The sequence below is a fragment of the Choristoneura fumiferana genome, chromosome 4, assembly GCF_025370935.1.
Source record: "Choristoneura fumiferana chromosome 4, NRCan_CFum_1, whole genome shotgun sequence".
Taxonomy (NCBI): domain Eukaryota; kingdom Metazoa; phylum Arthropoda; class Insecta; order Lepidoptera; family Tortricidae; genus Choristoneura; species Choristoneura fumiferana.
The window spans coordinates 19,926,152-19,945,704 of record NC_133475.1 but is presented as its reverse complement, the minus strand read 5'-3'; the positions used below and the strand labels follow the sequence as shown (position 1 = coordinate 19,945,704).

Below are 19,553 nucleotides of genomic sequence, written 5' to 3'. Positions count from 1 at the left end.
ATTTACAGTAGTTACCTGGGGCGTCCCTTTAGGCTAAAAAGACTGTGAAATAAAAAAAAATATAATTTCAATAGCCTCATGAGGCATGGAAATAAAAAAATAGAGTTATTTTTAGCATTGCAGTAAATAAACATGCGCTGTAAAATTCACTTATAAATACATTTACATAAAAACACAAAACATTTACAACTACTTAGGCATTCCGATTACCATCGACCGACCGACCGGCCGACCAACCAACGTTCTATGTATGTATATCGTCCCGCTCACGCTCCCACTTATTCTCATGCTCCCGCTCCCGCTCCCGCTTGCCGCTCTTACTGCGCAGAATTAGGTCGGGCTCTATTTGAAATATTAAGTTGAGCCACACCACTAAGATAGGGGATTACGGATCGCCGAACTGGAAGCACGACCTAATCACAGGTAGCGCGGGTTTGTATAGATAATGCACATCAAAGTAGATTGTTTCATGGTTCGTTTGTATGTAATGGCTCCAGTAAAATCATCATCATCATCATCATCATCATCAGCCGGAAGACGTCCACTGCTGAACAAAGGCCTCCCCCAGAACGCCACAGTGAACGACAACTCGCCACTGCGTTCACCGGTTTCCCGCAACTCTCACTATGTCGTCAGTCCACCTGGTGGGAGGCCTGCCAACACTAAAAAACCTGTCCGGTAAAATACCTGTTTGAATATCCCTCCTTCTTAGATTTTGTCAAAATAATTAATTTGCGGATTAATTTTTGTGGAAGTCCATTTCAATGAACAAGATTTCAACTCCTATATTATGATGCCTCTGACCATGATATAGAATTCACTTTCATTTCGGTGTTTTTAGATTTTTTTCCGTACTTCAAAAAACAAGTTGCAACTTTACACAGGATGCCTCTAATCCGGGACTTTAAATGCGATTCTACTCGCATAACTGAAATACTTTTGTTTTGTAATATTCAAAGTCAAAGTCAAAGTCAAAATATCTTTATTCAATTTAGGCTAAAACAAGCACTTATGAATGTCAAAAAAAATCAACCACCGGTTCGGAAAAACCTCTGAAAAGAAGAATCCGGCAACGAGAAATATTTTTAATTAGATTTACATTATTCTGAGATGACTAGAATGAACTAAAAGAATTTCTTTGCTCACCCGCGACCTTATGATAGCTAAGTTTATGCAATTATGCTTGTTCATGCAGTTCCTCCATCTCCACACTGTAAGAACACACACAAATCACACAAACCCATCTAGCACCACCACCACAATACACTGCCGCGTTTCGAACTCAATCAGAGTTCATGTTCAGAGCAACACAACCGTACACCATACTACCAGATGTTAGACTAATAAACCAGAACAAACGGAAGGACGGACGGACGGACGGAAATCGATATGGACCTCTGCAAAGTAACGCTTGATTCAAAAAATATTTAGATCAGTGTATCGGACATAACGGTGGTGTTATCGGGCTAGTACTATTTCGTCTAAAAAAGCAGCTGGTCTAAGTAGCAACTGGTCTAAAAAGCAACTGGTCTAAATAGCAACTGGTCTAAATAGCAAGTGGTCTAAGAAGCAACTGGTCTAAGTATCAAGTGATCATCTTAACCTGTTTTTGTCTGAAACTTGAAAAAACATCGGTTAGGTTAGTTTAGAGTTGCGTCAAGGCGCCAAGCGCCTCAGTCATGTAGAATAGGAGCTCCGCGAAGCGGAGCCCCGTCGAGTTTGAGTCAAAGAAGTTTAGACCACTTGATACTGAGACAAGTCGCTACTTAGACCAGTAGTTTCTTAGACCACTTGCTACTTAGACCAATTGCTAATTTGCTACGTAGACCATCTTTTTTTTTTTGGAAGAAATGACACTACTGATAACCCATGTTATCGCTGTCTAAGCTAAAAGCACCGAAATGGAAATGAATTGTATGTATCAAAGAAATCCTTAACATTTCCGGAGTTTCGTTTCTGATATTTATTAAGTACCTACTCTTTGTCTCTCGTATGAGAGATAGAACTATAGCGACTCCCTCTGAGTAGATGTTACGCTGCGCTCGAAGTTCAAACGAGTTTGCAAGTTGTATTTATGTGTCTAACTGCATAAGACAGTCGGACAGATGGACAAACGGAGAGACAAACAAATGAACTACGAAGTAGTCTTTAAGTCGAATTTTGTGGTTAAAATACGAAATCTCAATAAGTATCAAAACAATAATAAATTATTTGAATTTAATAACCAATAAAAAGTTGGGAACCCCCCGACTTTGTCACTTCAAAGTTCAATATCTCAAAAACGGCTAAACCGATTTTGATGAAACATGTCTAAGAACCATCGCTAAAAAACTTGATTTCAAATTAAAAAACCGCATTCAAATCGGTCCACCCGTTTAAGAGATAGATACACAGACGATACACAGACGCACATAGCGGCCAATCTTTTGCGTTGGGGGTTAAAAATGAAGGGTTTCGCTTCTGTCGTTTATTAATCTCACGACAAGTGTGAGAGACAGATCAACAGCAATCTCCCTCGGAGCGGGTGCTGCGCTGCGCTTCAAATCCAATCGATGTTGGAAGTTGTGTTTGTGCGTTTAACTTGCATAAACTTGGCGTTGCAACGTCAAATGCAGTTCTTGTTTATATGCTGAACAATTTATGTAAATTACTTGTATATTTTGCAGGTAAATTATTGATACAATTTGAAAATTAAAAATGTGGTCTGATAGAACTGTTCTTAAATATACTGAGCGGAAAAAAATATGGCCCTCAAATGTATGCAGAATCGGTATTTTTGTTTGAAGGGTGGGTCAAATTTTATGCCGCTGAGTATATATATATATATATACATATATAAGTTAATGTGTCTACTCCAATAATTATTCGTGATACACTTTTATATTCTTTAAAAACCAACAAATGTTTATTAACGGTTTTTAAAGAAAATAAAAGTCTATCAGTTTGGGCTCCACAAAAAACTAGCGTTACTGCACATAATGTGCGGCAACACAATGCTGAGTGGAGACCCTTTTTGGTATCCTGCCGTGTCACCAAGTAACATAGTTTTAGTGCTAGTTCTAGTCTTAGTTTTAGGTGGTACTTTTGGAGCCAAAATAAACCTTTCTTTCTTTCTTTCTTTCTTTAAATAGTTTTTGAGTTATGAGGGGACAAAAGTGGCTCCAAATGGTTCGGGTAAAATTACACACGGTGCTGCTCGCCAAAATATAGAAAATATAGTAGCCAAAATAAACCTTTCTTTCTTTCTTTCTTTCTATCACGCATAATTATTGGAGACACATTAACTTTTATATTAAGAACTGATCTATCAGACCACATTTTTAATTTTCATTCAATTTTTATGGAATAATAATCGAGAAAAACTAACAAAAATGCAACGTTGCCAGCTCAGCAGGTATAAACGCTCTTATGATCTTTGTATTTATGGTTGTCTGAAACAAATGCACGTCGATCTGATTTGGTTTTTAAGTGAAGTCGAACAAACATACACCTGGGTGAAACCTTTGTGTGTAATATTTGTTGTGTAATGATAATGATGTGTCATCCCATACCTGTTCCTAGGAACTCATAGTGAAATTGATTATTCAAAGGTTCTTAGTTGGTACATGAATCAGTTTGTTTGACTGTACAGTCACCAGCACCAATATCTGACACAGCAAGCGTGCATAAATATCTGATACGACTCTATTTGTAGAGCCAGAAGGACGTGTCAGATATTTTTGCACGCTACGCTGTGGCAGATATTAATGCTGGTGACTGTACATAACCTCGTGCGGCCCAATGTGTTGTTTTTCCTTTGTTTTACACCATGGCAGTTTGACGGCAGTTTGACTTTATTCTCGAAACAGTTAGATTCTAATTGCTTTGTCATTTTTTTTTCAAAATATTTATATGGTGGGCTTTAGGAGGATAAATATCAAAGCTGGCGGGGTGTTTAAAAACATCTGAACAAGCATTAACACGACTGTCAATGTGGTCATTTTGTGTCTATATTATATGACAGAAAGTAATTCACATAAACCTAAACTAAGGATTAAATATTAAAATAAATGCCCCGTAATTCCAAATTCTTAAACCTGATACTTTTTTTTGGATTGAGCCTGATAAACAGCTCCCTACCTACCTACTTTAAACTTTTTCGCTTTACTTTTAGAGATAGGTGTAATTTAATAAGAAAAAATGCTGAGATACCTCAATTTATTCGACGTTGGCGAAACCACAGGAAAGTTGGTACATCCCATTATTCTTATCTAAATTGCCTCACTCGTTTACTCAAGGTACTGAATTGAGATGAGACACTTTTAACAATATAGGATAATTTGGAAACCATTTAGAGAAAAAATCAAGTAAATGCAAGTCACGATCGCGCACAGTGGGTCATCATCATCATCATCCCAGCCTATATACGTCCCACTGCTGGGCACAGGCCTCCTCTCAGAACAAGAGGGCTTAGGCCGTAGTTTCCACGTTCCCGTTAATTTAACACGAGCTTTGCACAGTGGGTGTTTTATACAAATTAAAAGAAAAATAAAACCTAGTGGCTCTTTAGCCCGGTTTAGGGGCTGTTTCACCATCCATTGATTAGCGTTAACCGACGGTTAAATGTGATGCCGTCTCCGTCTATTCGAACAAAACAAATAGGGCGGCACCACACCTAACCGCCAGTTAACGCTAATCAATGGATGGTGAAACAGCCCCTTATGTTTAAGCTGATTTAACTTTATAGCCTTTATAGCTTTATAGGAAAGCCGTGGTGGCCTAGTGGTTTGACCTATCGCCTCTCAAGCAGAGGGTCGTGGGTTCGAACCCCGGCTCGCACCTCTGAGTTTTTCGAAATTCATGTGCGGAATTACATTTGAAATTTACCACGAGCTTTGCGGTGAAAGAAAACATCGTGAGGAAACCTGCACAAACCTGCGAGGCTGCGAAGCAATTCAATGGTGCGTGTGAAGTTCCCAATCCGCACTGGGCCCGCGTGGGAACTATGGCCCAAGCCCTCTTGTTCTGAGAGGAGGCCTGTGCCCAGCAATGGGACGTATATAGGCTGGGATGATGATGATGATGAACTTTATAGACCCCAAGATGTCGCTGTACCGTGATAGAAGTTTTGCTGTTGTCCAATGCATAAGAAATTTTATTTGATTGGATGTTACACGGTCTTGCTGTGCGGCCCATCTGGCAGTTCGTCCTCTCTTCGGTAAGCTGTAAGATTCGGCAGATAGTCGTTTTAAACTTAATTTAATATCTCAGTGAAATGAAGTCTTAAAAATTGGTGGGTTTCAGCAGAACATGGAGAAAAAAATGAGTTTTTAATGGCATTTCTAACTAATTTCTCGAAAAAATGGGTTTGGTCTCTTTTTGCATAACTATAGTCATTATTTATCTCATGTATGATTTTAAATAGTATAGATGTTCCGAATTAATTGAATTTGATAGGCAGAAGACCACGCAGAAGATCACCGATGTGGTGGAGCGACCAAATGAAGGCTGCCTGGCTGATCTCTATGACTGTACTAGGAAGTCAGCAATTTGGAAGAAGTGGTAACACATAGTGAAGCGTGCTAGTAACCCACAAATGACGACCAAAACCGCTCTGCAAAGAATGTAGCGACTTAGAAGATGGAAATGGATAATAAACTAAAAAAGGTAGGTAATATAAAAACAGTAAGAATTTTTCGGTTGTTTGGTGTTTTTTTTTTCTTTTTTCTTTTATTTGTTTGATAGTGGCGTATTTGTTTTAGTATTTGATACGTAAGTTCTATGCCCCGCTGATGTCCGCGATTGCATTCATCATCTCTTTCTATCCTGTCTTAATACCGCGTGACAGAAAGCAGTGGTGAAAACGATTGTCATTCTAAGCGTGTTAGACATAAGGCCTCAGAACGCGGGAGCCAGAGAAAATAGCGACCAAAAGAACCAAACTACATACATACATACATAAAATCACGCCTCTTTCCCAACGGGGTAGGCAGAGACTACGTGGGTTATTATTTCGAGAGGTTCAATTGTGTTCAGACTCAAATTTTCAGTTATAAAATTAGAAATATATCGTTTATTGTTTTTAAGTTGCTTAGGATATTATCACTGAAACTTGTGGTAAATACATTTTATTCTATTTTATCTTTTTTTCCACAATAACTTAAATTTTCTGCACAAAAGTCAGTTACGTGGTCAGGTTCGGATTATCCCTGATTACTTTGTAGTATTGTAAAAAATACAAGGTATAGAAAAACTTGCTGTTTAAAACATGGATTGAATGTTCATAATATGATATACCATGCATGCAAACATAAAAAAATTACGACATTGATAAGACTATTTTTTTCTACATTTCCCGTTGTTCCAAAATACACCATCATTTTCGTAGCCACACTTATTAAGTATATTTTAAACAAAAAATAGAGGTCAAACCTCCTGTAAATCCTTTTTTTAACTATAAGCAACTTTGAAAATAAGACTGCGTCAATATAACGTATAATGTTTATCGCAAGTCATAATTATTTATCTATAATTAATGTAATAAAGGTTCAGTTAGATTTGCGTCAAAGATCGAGCGTCATTTTCGTTACGGTTGCGACTTGGTAAGTATTGGGTAAATAAATATAATGTTTTACTGGTGCTGTGTCATTTGCAGTTAAGTTATTCAATATTGATTTCATTTGCTTCAAACCTATAGGATATTTACTGCAGAGCCGCGAAAGTAAGAGCTTTTCAATTTCGTGGTCATCATTTTCGTGGTCCTATGGGCCACGAAACTGATTAAAGACCAGGAAAAAGATGATTTTCCCTACAAGTAGAAAAAATACAGAACACTTTTTATAGAATTTTCTGCTTTTTACAGTGTAATCGTTTATGCCGTTATTGATTTAATTGATTTAAACGAAGAATGGTTGACCGTCAACAACATTTGCTCCAGGTGTGGTTATAGGAATTATGACCAGTGCGTCGCCAATTTTGTTAACTGGCGAGAGGTTCAAGAATTATTTTGCCCTGAATGTACGTGTGAAATGTTTATATCTAAATATTAAAAGAAAACTTCGTCATTTAGAGGAGCATTTTGTTGTGTTGTTTCGTTGTAACATAATTTCGTTCTGGTTTACCGTAGACCTGTCCTGCACGGGGGGAAGGTATTGAAAACTGTTTTGGTTTGTGAGTTGAAGTTATTAATCTTACTTTAATTAAGTAATTTCTAGATAGTATTTAAAAGGTTACAAAAATGACAATTTGAAGTCGTCATTTTCGTGGTCAAGTTTTAATTTTTTTTTATATAGATATCGATTGTCTATTTCTGTTGATACCTGATTAATTAAATAATGCTTATTCGTTTTCTCATTATGCTCGGATTTTCATTCAAATAGTACAATTATAAGATTTTCAAATAAACAAAATGTTCTTTTTCGTGGTCTCGATGCTCATTTTCGTTACCGTTAAAATTGGATTTTTGCTTTTTTTAACCAAAATAAACTTTATCGATCTCTTATAATATAAAGCATCTTATCGGTACATATCCTTATGTTCAAAATAAAACAGACCACATCAAAATGTGTGTTTTTATTTCTGTAACATTTATCTTACACCTCAAATAATTACCCACGTCCTTCGACTTGCTACGATTCTGGCATAAAACTCTCGCTTCCTCTACATTCCTCAATCTTTTCGTGCATGCACGTCAAACCAAACTAAGTTATTAATATAGGCTAATTATTCTATCTAATGTATTGTAGTCTTCGAGTTTGTAGCCTTTCGGCCAAACATGCTTTTGGGATTTAAAACTTTCGGTGAAATAAACATTCTACATTTAAATCTTCAAACTCGCGTTCTTACGAGTAGATTTTATAAAATTCAGTTCCAAAAAAAAAAAGCAGTTGTTGAATTTCAGTATTATGACGCGAACAGGCCATTGCGTGCAGTACATTAATATCTGCCACAGCGGAGCGTGCAAAAATATCTGACATGTCCTTCCGGCCCTAGAAATAGAGTCGTATCAGATATTTAGGCACGCTTTGTGTGTCAGAACTGTCAGATAATGTTGTTGGTGACAGTACCCGGAGGTACAGTCACCAGCACCAATATCTGACACAACAAGCGTGCGTAAATATTTGATACGACTCTAGGGCCGGAAGGACGTGTCAGATATTTTTGCACGCTCCTCTGTGGCAGATATTAATGCTGGTTACTGTACCAGAGTAGTAAACGTTCTCCGCGCAAGTTAGATCTCTTTGTCATACCTTAATTAATTTTTTTGAAACGATATCGGGGAATTTATATGCAAACTCATTACCCATCTTGACCCGGCTCTCTGATAATCAAATAATCATTTGATTAGCGACTCTATCAGAAATATTTTATCATTCCAGACATTATTATAATTTATCCAACGCATTATCTGTTGATAAACTTGATAAAACTAGTGCTATTTATTATTAAAAACGATTAAGTTGAGCCAGTTTTTATTTTACAGTGCATGTGTAAATACATAGCGGTAAGTTTTATATAACAAGTGTCATTAACTAGGTCAAAGCAACATTCATTCCTACAACATTTTGAATAGGCAACTTTGAAAGTGCGAGAAACATGAGTTGGGTATCAGAGTTAGTGCACTTTGCGTTGCCATACTTTTCATTTAAAAAATGTTAACATGTTTCGTGAATCGAATTATCTTCAATATTTTGCCAATATTAAGTGGGTCACAATTTCACCTAAAAAAACAGTATTAACTATTAACTGGCAGAGATTTTATGTTCCATTAGTTTTGTAACTTTTAATGCCAATGTAGCCATCTTAGTAGGTGCTTTAAGGCATTTACAAAGTAACATGCCATCCAGCGGTCAGAAAGACGTTCTTAACACTCAGGATTAGAGTCTCCAAAATGTAAGAAAATTAACAAAATCATAGTCCATTTAACGGCCGCAAAGCGTCCGTAAAATGTGACGTTGCTAAACTTACACGGGTTTTATCATAAAGCTTTTACGTCGTCGTCAACTTTTAGCTGAGATATAGAGATATTCCGCAAACTTTAAAGAGTTAGCTTTAATGAATACCTACTTACAGTGACCAATAAAATATAAAGTCCTCATAAACTCCACTGTTCCGCTTTAAATCTGAGAGCATTAGACTTGAGATTGTTACTGGTGAAAGAAGAATGGTCTGGTCTTTGGCAATTGTCAATCTTCCAAATCATCATCATCATGTCAGCCGAAAGACGTCCACTGCTGGACATAGGCCTCCCCCAAGGCTCTACACTCAGACCGGTCTTGCGCTTTCTGCATCTTAACCAGGTCGTCGCTCCGTCCTACCGCTCAGACAACTCGTCTCCCGGCATCTTCCAAATATTTCATTTATATTTCGTCAGTCCACTAGATGAATTTTTGAATATTATTATTTAAATCCAAACTAGATTAAGATAAATTAATGAGTCTGAATGTAGCAGGAGTTTTCATTTTTTTTCTAAATACCTGCGGCCTGTTCCTTAGATTGTGTAAGTACGTATTTGAAGAGTACCTACTTACACTCTCTATCTTAATCTAATCGAACCGATAATCCCCATTTATCTTGGTCGCAGTGAAATATATCTTTAAGCGTGTTTTACGATTCTATGGTATTATCAAATGAACAAACTTTATTATAACGGACGTCTTGTATAGAGGCATTTTCAAAATACGGCGGTGAAGAAGTAGTAAGCTTTAAAGAATTCGCTCCCCCTAGATCACGACAGGCATTTCTCACCAGATCGTTCAGTTGAATAAAAATTTAGAGACGTATTTTTGACGCAAAAACACGTCTCTATCGCGCTTGTATCAACGTCTCTATTGCTCTGAGTAAATTAGCTAAATATCAACTACAAAATCTTGTCACAGTATGTATGTACAATACAACTCAATGAACCTTTATCGGACTCCAATATATTAAGCAGTACAGTGAGAGAGAACACATTTGATGCGACCAAAAACGTATCAAGGTATGATTCATTAAAGAATCATTTTACATTAAAGACGTTGCATCATGATAATGGGGCCAGATCCATAGGAACCATTAATTTGTAAGTAGAGAAAAATACACAGGTTGAATGAATACTACCGCGAGATACAGACATAATTACAAAAATAAGGTAGACAGGTGACTCGCGTATTAAAAATACAATACAATTATTGAACTAAAATAATTTCTTTGCTCATCCGCGACCATTATGCTCAAGAAATTCTTTTAGTTCATTGATATGGTAAATTGACCTGTTTTCTGTATCGCTTACTATTTCTGGTGTACAATAAAGAGTAATTGTATTGTATTGTATTGTACTGTAAATCCGCAAAGGTAACGCCTGATTCAATAAATTAATACAATTATTTTGAACACGACTTGAATTTTCTTATATACCTACGAGTAGTTGTGGTATGCCCGGGATGTTCGAAACATGTGGTGATCTCTTACCGCCAAGAGACCCACTTGCTCGTTTCAATCAGTGGTCCATTGTCAGTTTATGGATGGCTTTTCGATTAAGCTCACCTTGAAAAGAAACCGCATATTGGTTCGAAATATACCTCACTAAATACAAAGAACTCAAGAGGTGCGAGCCTGAACTTGAACCCACGACCCTTTGCTTGAGAGGCCATAGGTACCAAGGCTATTATTACAATAATCACACTCCTGTCCGAGTTCAGCTGTACTACAACTTTTAATACCTTATTCCTTTCCAGATATGTATTTACTCCTCGCACTGGCATTACTGGGAGCCGTATCGGCCAACCCTTTAACTAACGAAGCCGCAGTCCTAAATGACGCCTTGAGTGCTCAGTACGTACTGCCCGGCGAATCCTTCCCCACCTTCTACGATGTAAGACTCTTCTTGAACCCGGACAACGAAGACTTTTTCTACGGAAACGTTTCCATCAGAGTACTGGCTAATGTCAACACGAGTCAACTAGTATTCCATGCTATGGAGATTGACATTGACGACATCAGTGTCTTCAGTGATGCAAACCCCGAAGAAGATTTGTTCTTGAGCTACGAACAGGCTGGGGATGATACGCATTTGCTGAGGATCAATCTCATCAGAGAGATCAGCCCGAACCAACCCCATATCATCCATATAGATTACGTGGCACGTTTTGCTGAGAATATGTTTGGTGTTTACTTGTCAACTTATACGGAAGACGACGGCACCCCGGCGTAAGTATCCGAACTAATATTTAATGTTTTGTTGTACACAAATAGAATGGCGAAGATAATATTGGTAACAATGAACAAACCGGAAAAAATGAGGATGTTTTTGAAGTAACTCATAATGTCATCATCCATCATCATCCCAGCCTATATACGTCCCACTGCTGGGCACAGGCCTCCTCTCAGAACAAGAGGGCTTGGGCCATAGTTCCCACGCAGGCCCAGTGCGGATTGGGAACTTCACACGCACCATTGAATTGCTTCGCAGGTTTGTGCAGGTTTCCTCACGATGTTTTCCTTCACCGCACATAGCTCGTGGTAAATTTCAAATGTAATTCCGCACATGAATTTCGTAAAACTCAGAGGTGCGAGCCGGGGTTTGAACCCACGACTCTCTGCTTGAGAGGCGATAGGTCAAACCAATAGGCCACCACGGCGATACTCATAATGTACAAGACTGATAAACACGGATGTTATGACCAAGACGGTTTCTATAATCTCTCGAAATTATTCACACAATTTTGTACTTTTTTAATCAAACTTAGTTAATTAAACGATGAGCATCTGAATCTATTACTTTGTTGTTCGTATAATTCATTCGCTTTCTTAGATAACGGTTATACATATATTTTACACTAAAAACTCTTTTCAGCAAGCTGATAACATCACAGCTGCAGCCGACGTTCTCACGACGGGCTTTCCCTTGCTATGATGAGCCAGCACTAAAGGCTGTCTTCAGGACCACCATCTACGCCCCAGAGGAGTATAACGTCGTTGTATCCAACATGCCCGAGAGAGCAGTTAATCTCAAGTGAGTTATTTTTAAGCGTATTTACCTCAACAGAGAATATGCAATCATTTTTCTTCATTTGTTCAAAATTATAATATCTTCATTGTTGAACAAATAGTGTTTTAAAAGGTTTTTTTTTTAATATATAAAAAAAACACGACGATTATTATTCGACTGGATGGCAAACGAGCAAGTGGGTCTCCTGATGGTATGAGATCACCCGCCCATAAACATCTGCAACACCAGGGGTGTTGCAAATGCGTTGCCAACCTAGAGGCCTAAGATGGGATACCTCAAGTGCCAGTAATTTCACCGGCTGTCTTACTCTCCACGCCGAAACACAACAGTGCAAGCCAAGCACTGCTGCTTCACGGCAGGATTAGCGAGCAAGATGGTGGCACCTGCAAAACCTGCAATTTTCGATTAGACAGAGAGAACAGTCATAGACTTTGACCTCGTATGCTACACGACCATAGAAAGTGCATACTAAATTTCATTTTTCTACTAAAAGATAGCATGTCATATCTTGCTTATTTTTCTACGGATATTGATGATTTTTACGTCATTTTCTTTTTTTTCCGGGTTTCTATTTAAGTTAAATTATTTACATGTGCATAGTCCCTATTAAATTTCAAAATGCAACACCCAAGTTGGACTCGGACACTGAGGGGTCCATACCAATTTAAAGGGAAGCAAAAATGGGTCCATGTCGGCTCGCATAGTGTTGAAAATCATTGCATTATAATTATTTGTCATATCGCTTTTTTCTCTGAATCCATTAATTGTTCAAAATTGTTATAAAGACAACCTTTACTAACCTATAGTTTTACAAGTGGCCAATTATAAATTTCTGAAAGTATTATGGTAAAAATTAAAGACTAACTAAGTTATAAGTAATATTACAGAATCACTGATATTGCCCTATTTTTTACAGAGAAGATGTCCTGGGCTACGTAAAGCACGAATTCGAAGACACATTGGTCATGTCGTCATACCTCCTAGCTTACCTAGTGTCCACATTTGGATCCGTAAACAACAACCAAAATCCTCTGTACCGCGTGCCGTTCAGAGTTTACACAAGACCAAGTATTCTTAACACCACTAGCTTTGCCATGGACTTTGGTCAGCGGAATATGGTAGCTCTTGAGGAGTTTACTGAGTTTGAGTACAAGTTTCCTAAACTGGATAACGTGGCGGTTCCTGACTTTGCTGCTGGTGCTATGGAGAATTGGGGGCTGGTTGTATACAGGTAAGCTTTATAATACAATACAATACGATACAATACAATACCACCCACCCCAGCCTATATACTTCCCACTGCTGGGCAAGGCCTCCTCTCAGAATAAAAGGTCTTGGGCCGTAGTTCCCACGCAGGCCCAGTGCGGATTCGGTACTTCACTCACACCATTGAATTGCTTCGCAGGATTCCTCACGATGTTTTCCTTCACCATAAAGCTCGTGGTAAATTTCAAATGTAATTTCGCACATGAATTTCGAAAAACTCAGAGGTGCGAGCCGGGGTTTGAACCCGCGATCCTCTGCTGGAGGCGATAAGTCAAACCACTAGGCCACCACGGCTTTTACAATACAATACAATACAATGACCCTTCATTGAACACCAAAACAATGTTAGTAGTAACAAACACAGGCATTTACAAATTTTCCAATGCAGCCTATAATCCTAATCGTTTGAGAGCGATATCTTCCAGGCAACCTTTACAAAGAAATGAAGTAAGGAATAGATTTTATTTAGCTTGTGGATTGGTTGTGGGGTCTTAGTATTTATTCAGTATGTATTTAGTCTAATAATTGTACCGTACCCGGATTCAAGAAGGGCCCATCTTTGCCCGAGGGTGTCGTAATAGGCCACTTGTCGTAAAGGGTTCATACAAAATTGTAGAAAATACAAAATTATGTATACGCTATAAACGGCCGTCTGCTGAGCCCTGCTTCTAATTAAAATGTATTTAGCGTGAGGTCATTTTATAATGGGATTTCCTTTATTTTTAATTTTTAGCTATTTATACTTCAACTTAATTATCGTAAGCAAAAATCTATGTACTGAACCGCTGTAACTCGCCTACTATTACATAAAACCCCAGTGGGTTTCCCAATAGTGGCATAATAATTTCATTGTATTTATTTGTTTCGATTATATTAAATAAATAAAAAAAAACATTATAGTGATTAAAAGAAATTCATATTTTATTAACTAGTACCACTACCGCTATTACAATTCTTGAGATACAGCTACAGACATACAAACAGACTGATGGACAGTGTAGCAATAGCAATAGGGTTCAGTTTGTCACTCTTCGGGTACGGAACCCTAAAAGGCACCTTCAGTAAAAAAGCGTATGAAAATATTAAAAACATGCTTAGCACGGCAGCCCTCTTTCATTCTTTGAAGTTTTTAGTAGCTTTGACACTCCAAGGTGTTCATTAAGGCTAATTATTAGCACTTTCTTAATTGCCCTCCGAGATCGCTAAATTCTAAAGGGGTCTTAGAGCAGTAAACCAACGAGAGACGTCAACGGACCCACTTTGTAAAAATGTGAGACTAACTGTGTTCTCTCTCATAATTTGACGCGTGTGATTTTATACATGGATTTAATCAGTTCTTTTTACAAGCTTTTCTTTAACTTGCCCTGTTTGGTTATTTATTTTTTTGTTTGGGTCAAATCTTGGAAGCTAAATTTGACCCTTTTCTAGTGGTCCGATTGACTTCAAATTTGGCATACTTATGTAAATCTGGTGACAGTAAAATAATCTGGTAGTGAAATCCTGGTAGACCAGCCAGGATTGTCTCCGCAGAACGAAACTCCTCAACGGTTAATGGCATCGACTTGAAATTTGGTACGAAAATGTAGCTTGGATGACAATGCAAATACAGTCAACAAAAAGTACAGTCAGCAAAAAAGCTTGTATAAAAATTTAATTTTTAACAAAAACCTATTTTTTATTTGTTTTTTTAACCCCTGACACAAAAAGAGGCGAGTTAGAATTTTGGCATCGTGGCAATCTGTGGCATCGTAGTTGTCAAACGGATGTCGATTTCTATGCTGTTTTTTATCGTGAAAGCGAATTTCGTTGCATTTGTTCTTAGCTATGTTTCATTAGAATCAGTTCAGCTGTTTTTGAGATATTGAACTCTGTTGGGTGTTTATCAGCTTTTTTAAGTTGATTAGGTTATGTAGTGATGTATACTTACACATACACTCGCCCGTCATCAGCCAAAATTGACAAAAAAAAAATGTAAAAAATTGTGAACGTGACGTCTTCTGTTGGATTAGTACTTTAATGCAGTATTTGAAGGCTTAATAAAATTTAGGTTTATTATATATCTGTAACTTTAATAAAAGGGTGTCACAGGACCCTATTTCTGAAACTCTATGTCTGTCAGTTCGACTGTCACAGGGCTGTATCTTCAGAACCGTAATAGGGAGGAAATATTTTTTTTCAGTGTGTATTACTTTAACAACTATAAATAAAACTACAGGGTGACAAAAAAAGTAGCAGTGAACAGAAATATTATTTTCTGGTATTTTTAAACGACTTTTTTTGCAATAACAATTAACGTTGAACATTACTTGCCTAACAGAGAAGTAGCACTGTTAGTGCAAGATGGCGTGACCACCACCGCGACTCGTCAAAACATCGGCCGTATCATCTGCCACGAGAACGTGCATCAGTGGTTCGGAAACGAGGTCGGACCGGCCTCATGGACCTACACCTGGCTTAACGAAGGCTTCGCTAACTTCTTCGAGAACTATGCCACTGATCTGGTAAGTACCATCGTCATTATAATAATAAAATAATAATCCCAGCCTATGTACGTCCCACTGCTGGGCACAGGCCTCCTCTCCGAATGAGAGGGCTTCAAAAATCAAAAAAATCAAAAGCAGTTCCCACGCGGGCCCAGTGCGTATTGGGAACGTCACACACAGCATTGAATTGCTTCGCAGGTTTGTGCAGGTTTCCTCACGATGTTTTCCTTCACCGTAAAGCTCGTGGTAAATTTCAAATGTAATTTCGCACATGAATTCCGAAAAACTCAGAGGTGCGAGCCGGGGTTTGAATCCACGATCCTTTGCTTGAGAGGCCATAGGTCAAACCACTCTGCCACCAAGGCTTAGTCATCATCGTCATTGCCAGCTGGAAAACTGGCAAAAGGCCTTTCACTTAGAACGCCTTTAAGAATAACTTGACAACTGCAGACGACAGCTGCCTCAACTCCAGCACCAGCAATGTTGTCGGTCATGTAGTGGATGACCAGTCAATACGGTGCATTTTGGTTTGCAAATGCGACTTGAGAACGTTTCTTTCCTAACTGTTAACTGTTCTTGAAGCACCGTGGCTTGCCCATTGCCATTTTGTACTGTACTTACATGTATTCTTCGAGCTTTGTTGAATTTCCGTGTGCCAGATTGATGCGTGCAAAAGAACTTCTACCATAGCTCTTTTATTAGCTCGTTTTTGGTGAAAACAGCCTTATGGTAAGTATTGCTATACTATAATGATCTAAAAAAATTCTTTGCTCCCCGCGACCTTATGATAGCTAAGTTTATGCAAGATATGCGTGTTCATGCAGTTCCTCCACCATACTGTAAGAAGACACACAAGTCACGCAAACCCATCTATCACCACCACCACACTATACTGACGAGTTTCGAACTCAACCAGAGCTCACCTTCAGAACAACATAACTGTACACCATGCTACAAAATGTTAGAACACAAAATCTGGTCTGGATGGGTTTGGGCTAGTGGTGATAGATGGGTTTGTGTGATTTGTGTGTGTTCTTACAGTGTGGAGGTGGAAGAACTGTATGAACACGCATATTTTGCATAAACTTTGATGTAATAAGGTCGCCGGTGAGCATTAAAATTCTTTTAGTTTATTGATATGGACCTCCGCAAAGTATGTATGTATGTAAACTCTTTATTGCACATAAAAATAAAAATGCAAATACACAGAGAGGAGAACAAAGGCGAGCTTATCCCTAAAAAGGGATCTCTTCCAGCTAACCTAGTTAGGAGAAAACATTTGGTTATATAGAGGATAAGCAGACAGTGAAAACAAAGTAACGTCTGATTCAATAAATTATTGTTATACTAACATTATACCAGATGACAGTTATTGTCCGAATTGTATTACACCGAATCCGACTCTTGGCGTTAAAAATGGGTTGAACTTTGAACTTCTACAATCTCCGCGTCCTGACCGCAACCTAGCAAATTGACCTAAAAAGGTAATTCCAGATGGCCAACTAAATGTCGTTACGGCAGTCGCACCTTCACCGCCACTGCCGATATCCGCCAAGTTAGAGCGCAAATCCATTGAGTGCTTGACCTATTTCTTAGCGTTGATGTTGAACTGTTAGACATACAACGTTATAGGTTAAAGAATAAATCAGTTGTGATTAAGATATACCTTTACTAATCAGGTGTTAAAGAGAGTGCTTTACCGGTAAAGACAATATTAAACATAAATGCACGTGTCACTGTCGGTGTTTTAGAATTACTTCGGTATCAGGAGACCCACTTGCTCGTTTGCTACCCAGTCGAATAAAAAAATAAAAAATAAAATAAATGTTTCATCATATTGATTTAGTTCGACTTTAACTCTTGTATTAAATGTTTTTGTTTCAATTGCGGTTAGCAAATATTTCCATACATTGATCATGATCAATGACAAGTCCACAGGGTGGGACAGGGTTATTTTGACGAATTTTTAGGAAACTTGGGTACTAAAAGCCGGGAATACGATTATGTCATAGGTACATCTGAAATTTATAACCGCTGGTAGTAAAATTTATTTTAAATACTTACATAAATTTTAAATTTCATACACCCAAACATCTGTCTCCAAGACAAAATAAAATTTTAGGTAGTTCATATTTTTTCAAACCTTTCGATAAAATTAACCCCAATTAGGTACTACCAACCAACTAGATACTGGGTCGGAATCAAATTTGCATACCCTCTTCACTAAGCAAATGGCAACCCGCTGACTCGGTTACTATGCAGTGGCCAGGAGACTTCACATTTGCATTTGCTTCAGCCAAACCACTCTATCGGCAATTCACGTTTATCCCGTTGACTTTGTACTCTCTTGTTTCACAGTTTCTTAGTTTATCTGTGTCTTATACGTGATACTCAGAATTCCACAACTTATACAATCAAGGACTATGGGAACTATAAGCCAATTATTTTACAAGTGTGAAAAAAACCATTTAATTTTGTGCGATTATTTATGTATGATGTCATCTCTTTATTGTACAAAATAAGTAACAAACACAAATTGACAGACATTGAGATATATGTTCAAAGGCGAACTTATCCCTTTAAGGGATCTCTACCAGTCAACCTTGTGTCGCCTTGGCTTGCGTGAATCGTTTGAAGTTCACTGAAATTTCAAGGAATTACATCGTATTCTTCATTATTGTTGCTAGATCCGTGCTTTTATTCTCTTTAGACTTTAGCGGTTAAGATTTAGAGTTTTTTTCATTACATGCATACCTGCTCCTTGGGCTTACTACATGGTCTAACATAACTGATAAAACAATTAACTTAAAGTTATAACTTAGTAACAAAAAAAATCTTCAGCACGAATGGTTAAAGATCAAAATTTTATTTTGCTTCTAAAATTTTTATACATTTAAGGTAACCTTATCTTCATATTAAGCGTATCCATAGCGTAGTATATCCCACGTTTCGCTACGCGGACTGGCAAGTAAAAAATGGTATTTGTATTGCTTAGCCTTAGTGGATAGGAATGCAAAATACTTACCGTTCTTTTATGTTACTGTTTGAAAGGGAATAAATTTACGGTACGTTTTGACTTCATTTTTGTTCGAAAGATAATTTGAATTAGACTTCTAATATTTATTCATTTCTAGTTTTTTAGGATTTGATTGCTTGGGATGGTATTGGTGTGAGCCGCAGATATAGATTACACTAGATTACGCAAATGCATCTACTTCGCGTGTCCGAACCCCGACCAAACGTCGGGGTTGGCCCCATACAAAGACTGACCGCTAACTGACTAATCATGACTAGTGACTGACTCCAGCCCCACGACGCGAACGGGCGGCGCATTTGAATCGATTTGCGCGGACGTCGGGGAATTCACATCGCTAATTCGCTCTTGAGACGTCACAGTAGATATAAAAAAGTGACACGGTTGGTTTTCATACAGATTGAGGTGTTTGCGTTATCTAGTGTAATCTATTTCTGTGGTGTTAGTGTACGGTATGACGAAAATCTTAACCTGACCAGCAACTGATTCTTATCACCATCACTATCTTTCACCCGATGAAAGTGCAGTTGAGACCAAAGTTGTAACAGACTGGTACAGCAGAACCTTTTCAGTCTAGTTTTAAAGCCCTAGATTTATCTGGTTGGAAATACAGACGATTGAAGTAAATGCATTGACTATCATTTTACATTAGGAAGAATGAAGTTGTGGTTGGCACACTAAACGATTTACCATGGAGATCCTTGCGGTAGCCGATGTCGAACTGAGGACGTTTTTCGAATGAGACAGTTGAAGCTTTTTTTGTATTTCGTGGTAAGGTTATCATTTATCGTCATCATCATTT

At 37.9% G+C, this 19,553-nt stretch overlaps 1 protein-coding gene across 1 annotated transcript in view; it reads left to right on the top strand.

The window, feature by feature from the left end:
- The first annotated feature begins 8,390 nt into the window (after positions 1-8,390).
- The window catches only part of LOC141427607 (aminopeptidase N-like), a 36,184-nt gene continuing 25,021 nt past the window's right edge, over positions 8,391-19,553 (top strand). The window contains exons 1-5 of the mRNA XM_074087206.1: positions 8,391-8,482; positions 10,695-11,166; positions 11,813-11,971; positions 12,885-13,199; positions 15,552-15,735. Coding sequence (XP_073943307.1) covers positions 10,697-11,166; positions 11,813-11,971; positions 12,885-13,199; positions 15,552-15,735 — 1,128 coding nt within the window. The 5' untranslated portion in view covers positions 8,391-8,482; positions 10,695-10,696. The remainder of the gene's footprint in view (positions 8,483-10,694; positions 11,167-11,812; positions 11,972-12,884; positions 13,200-15,551; positions 15,736-19,553) is intronic.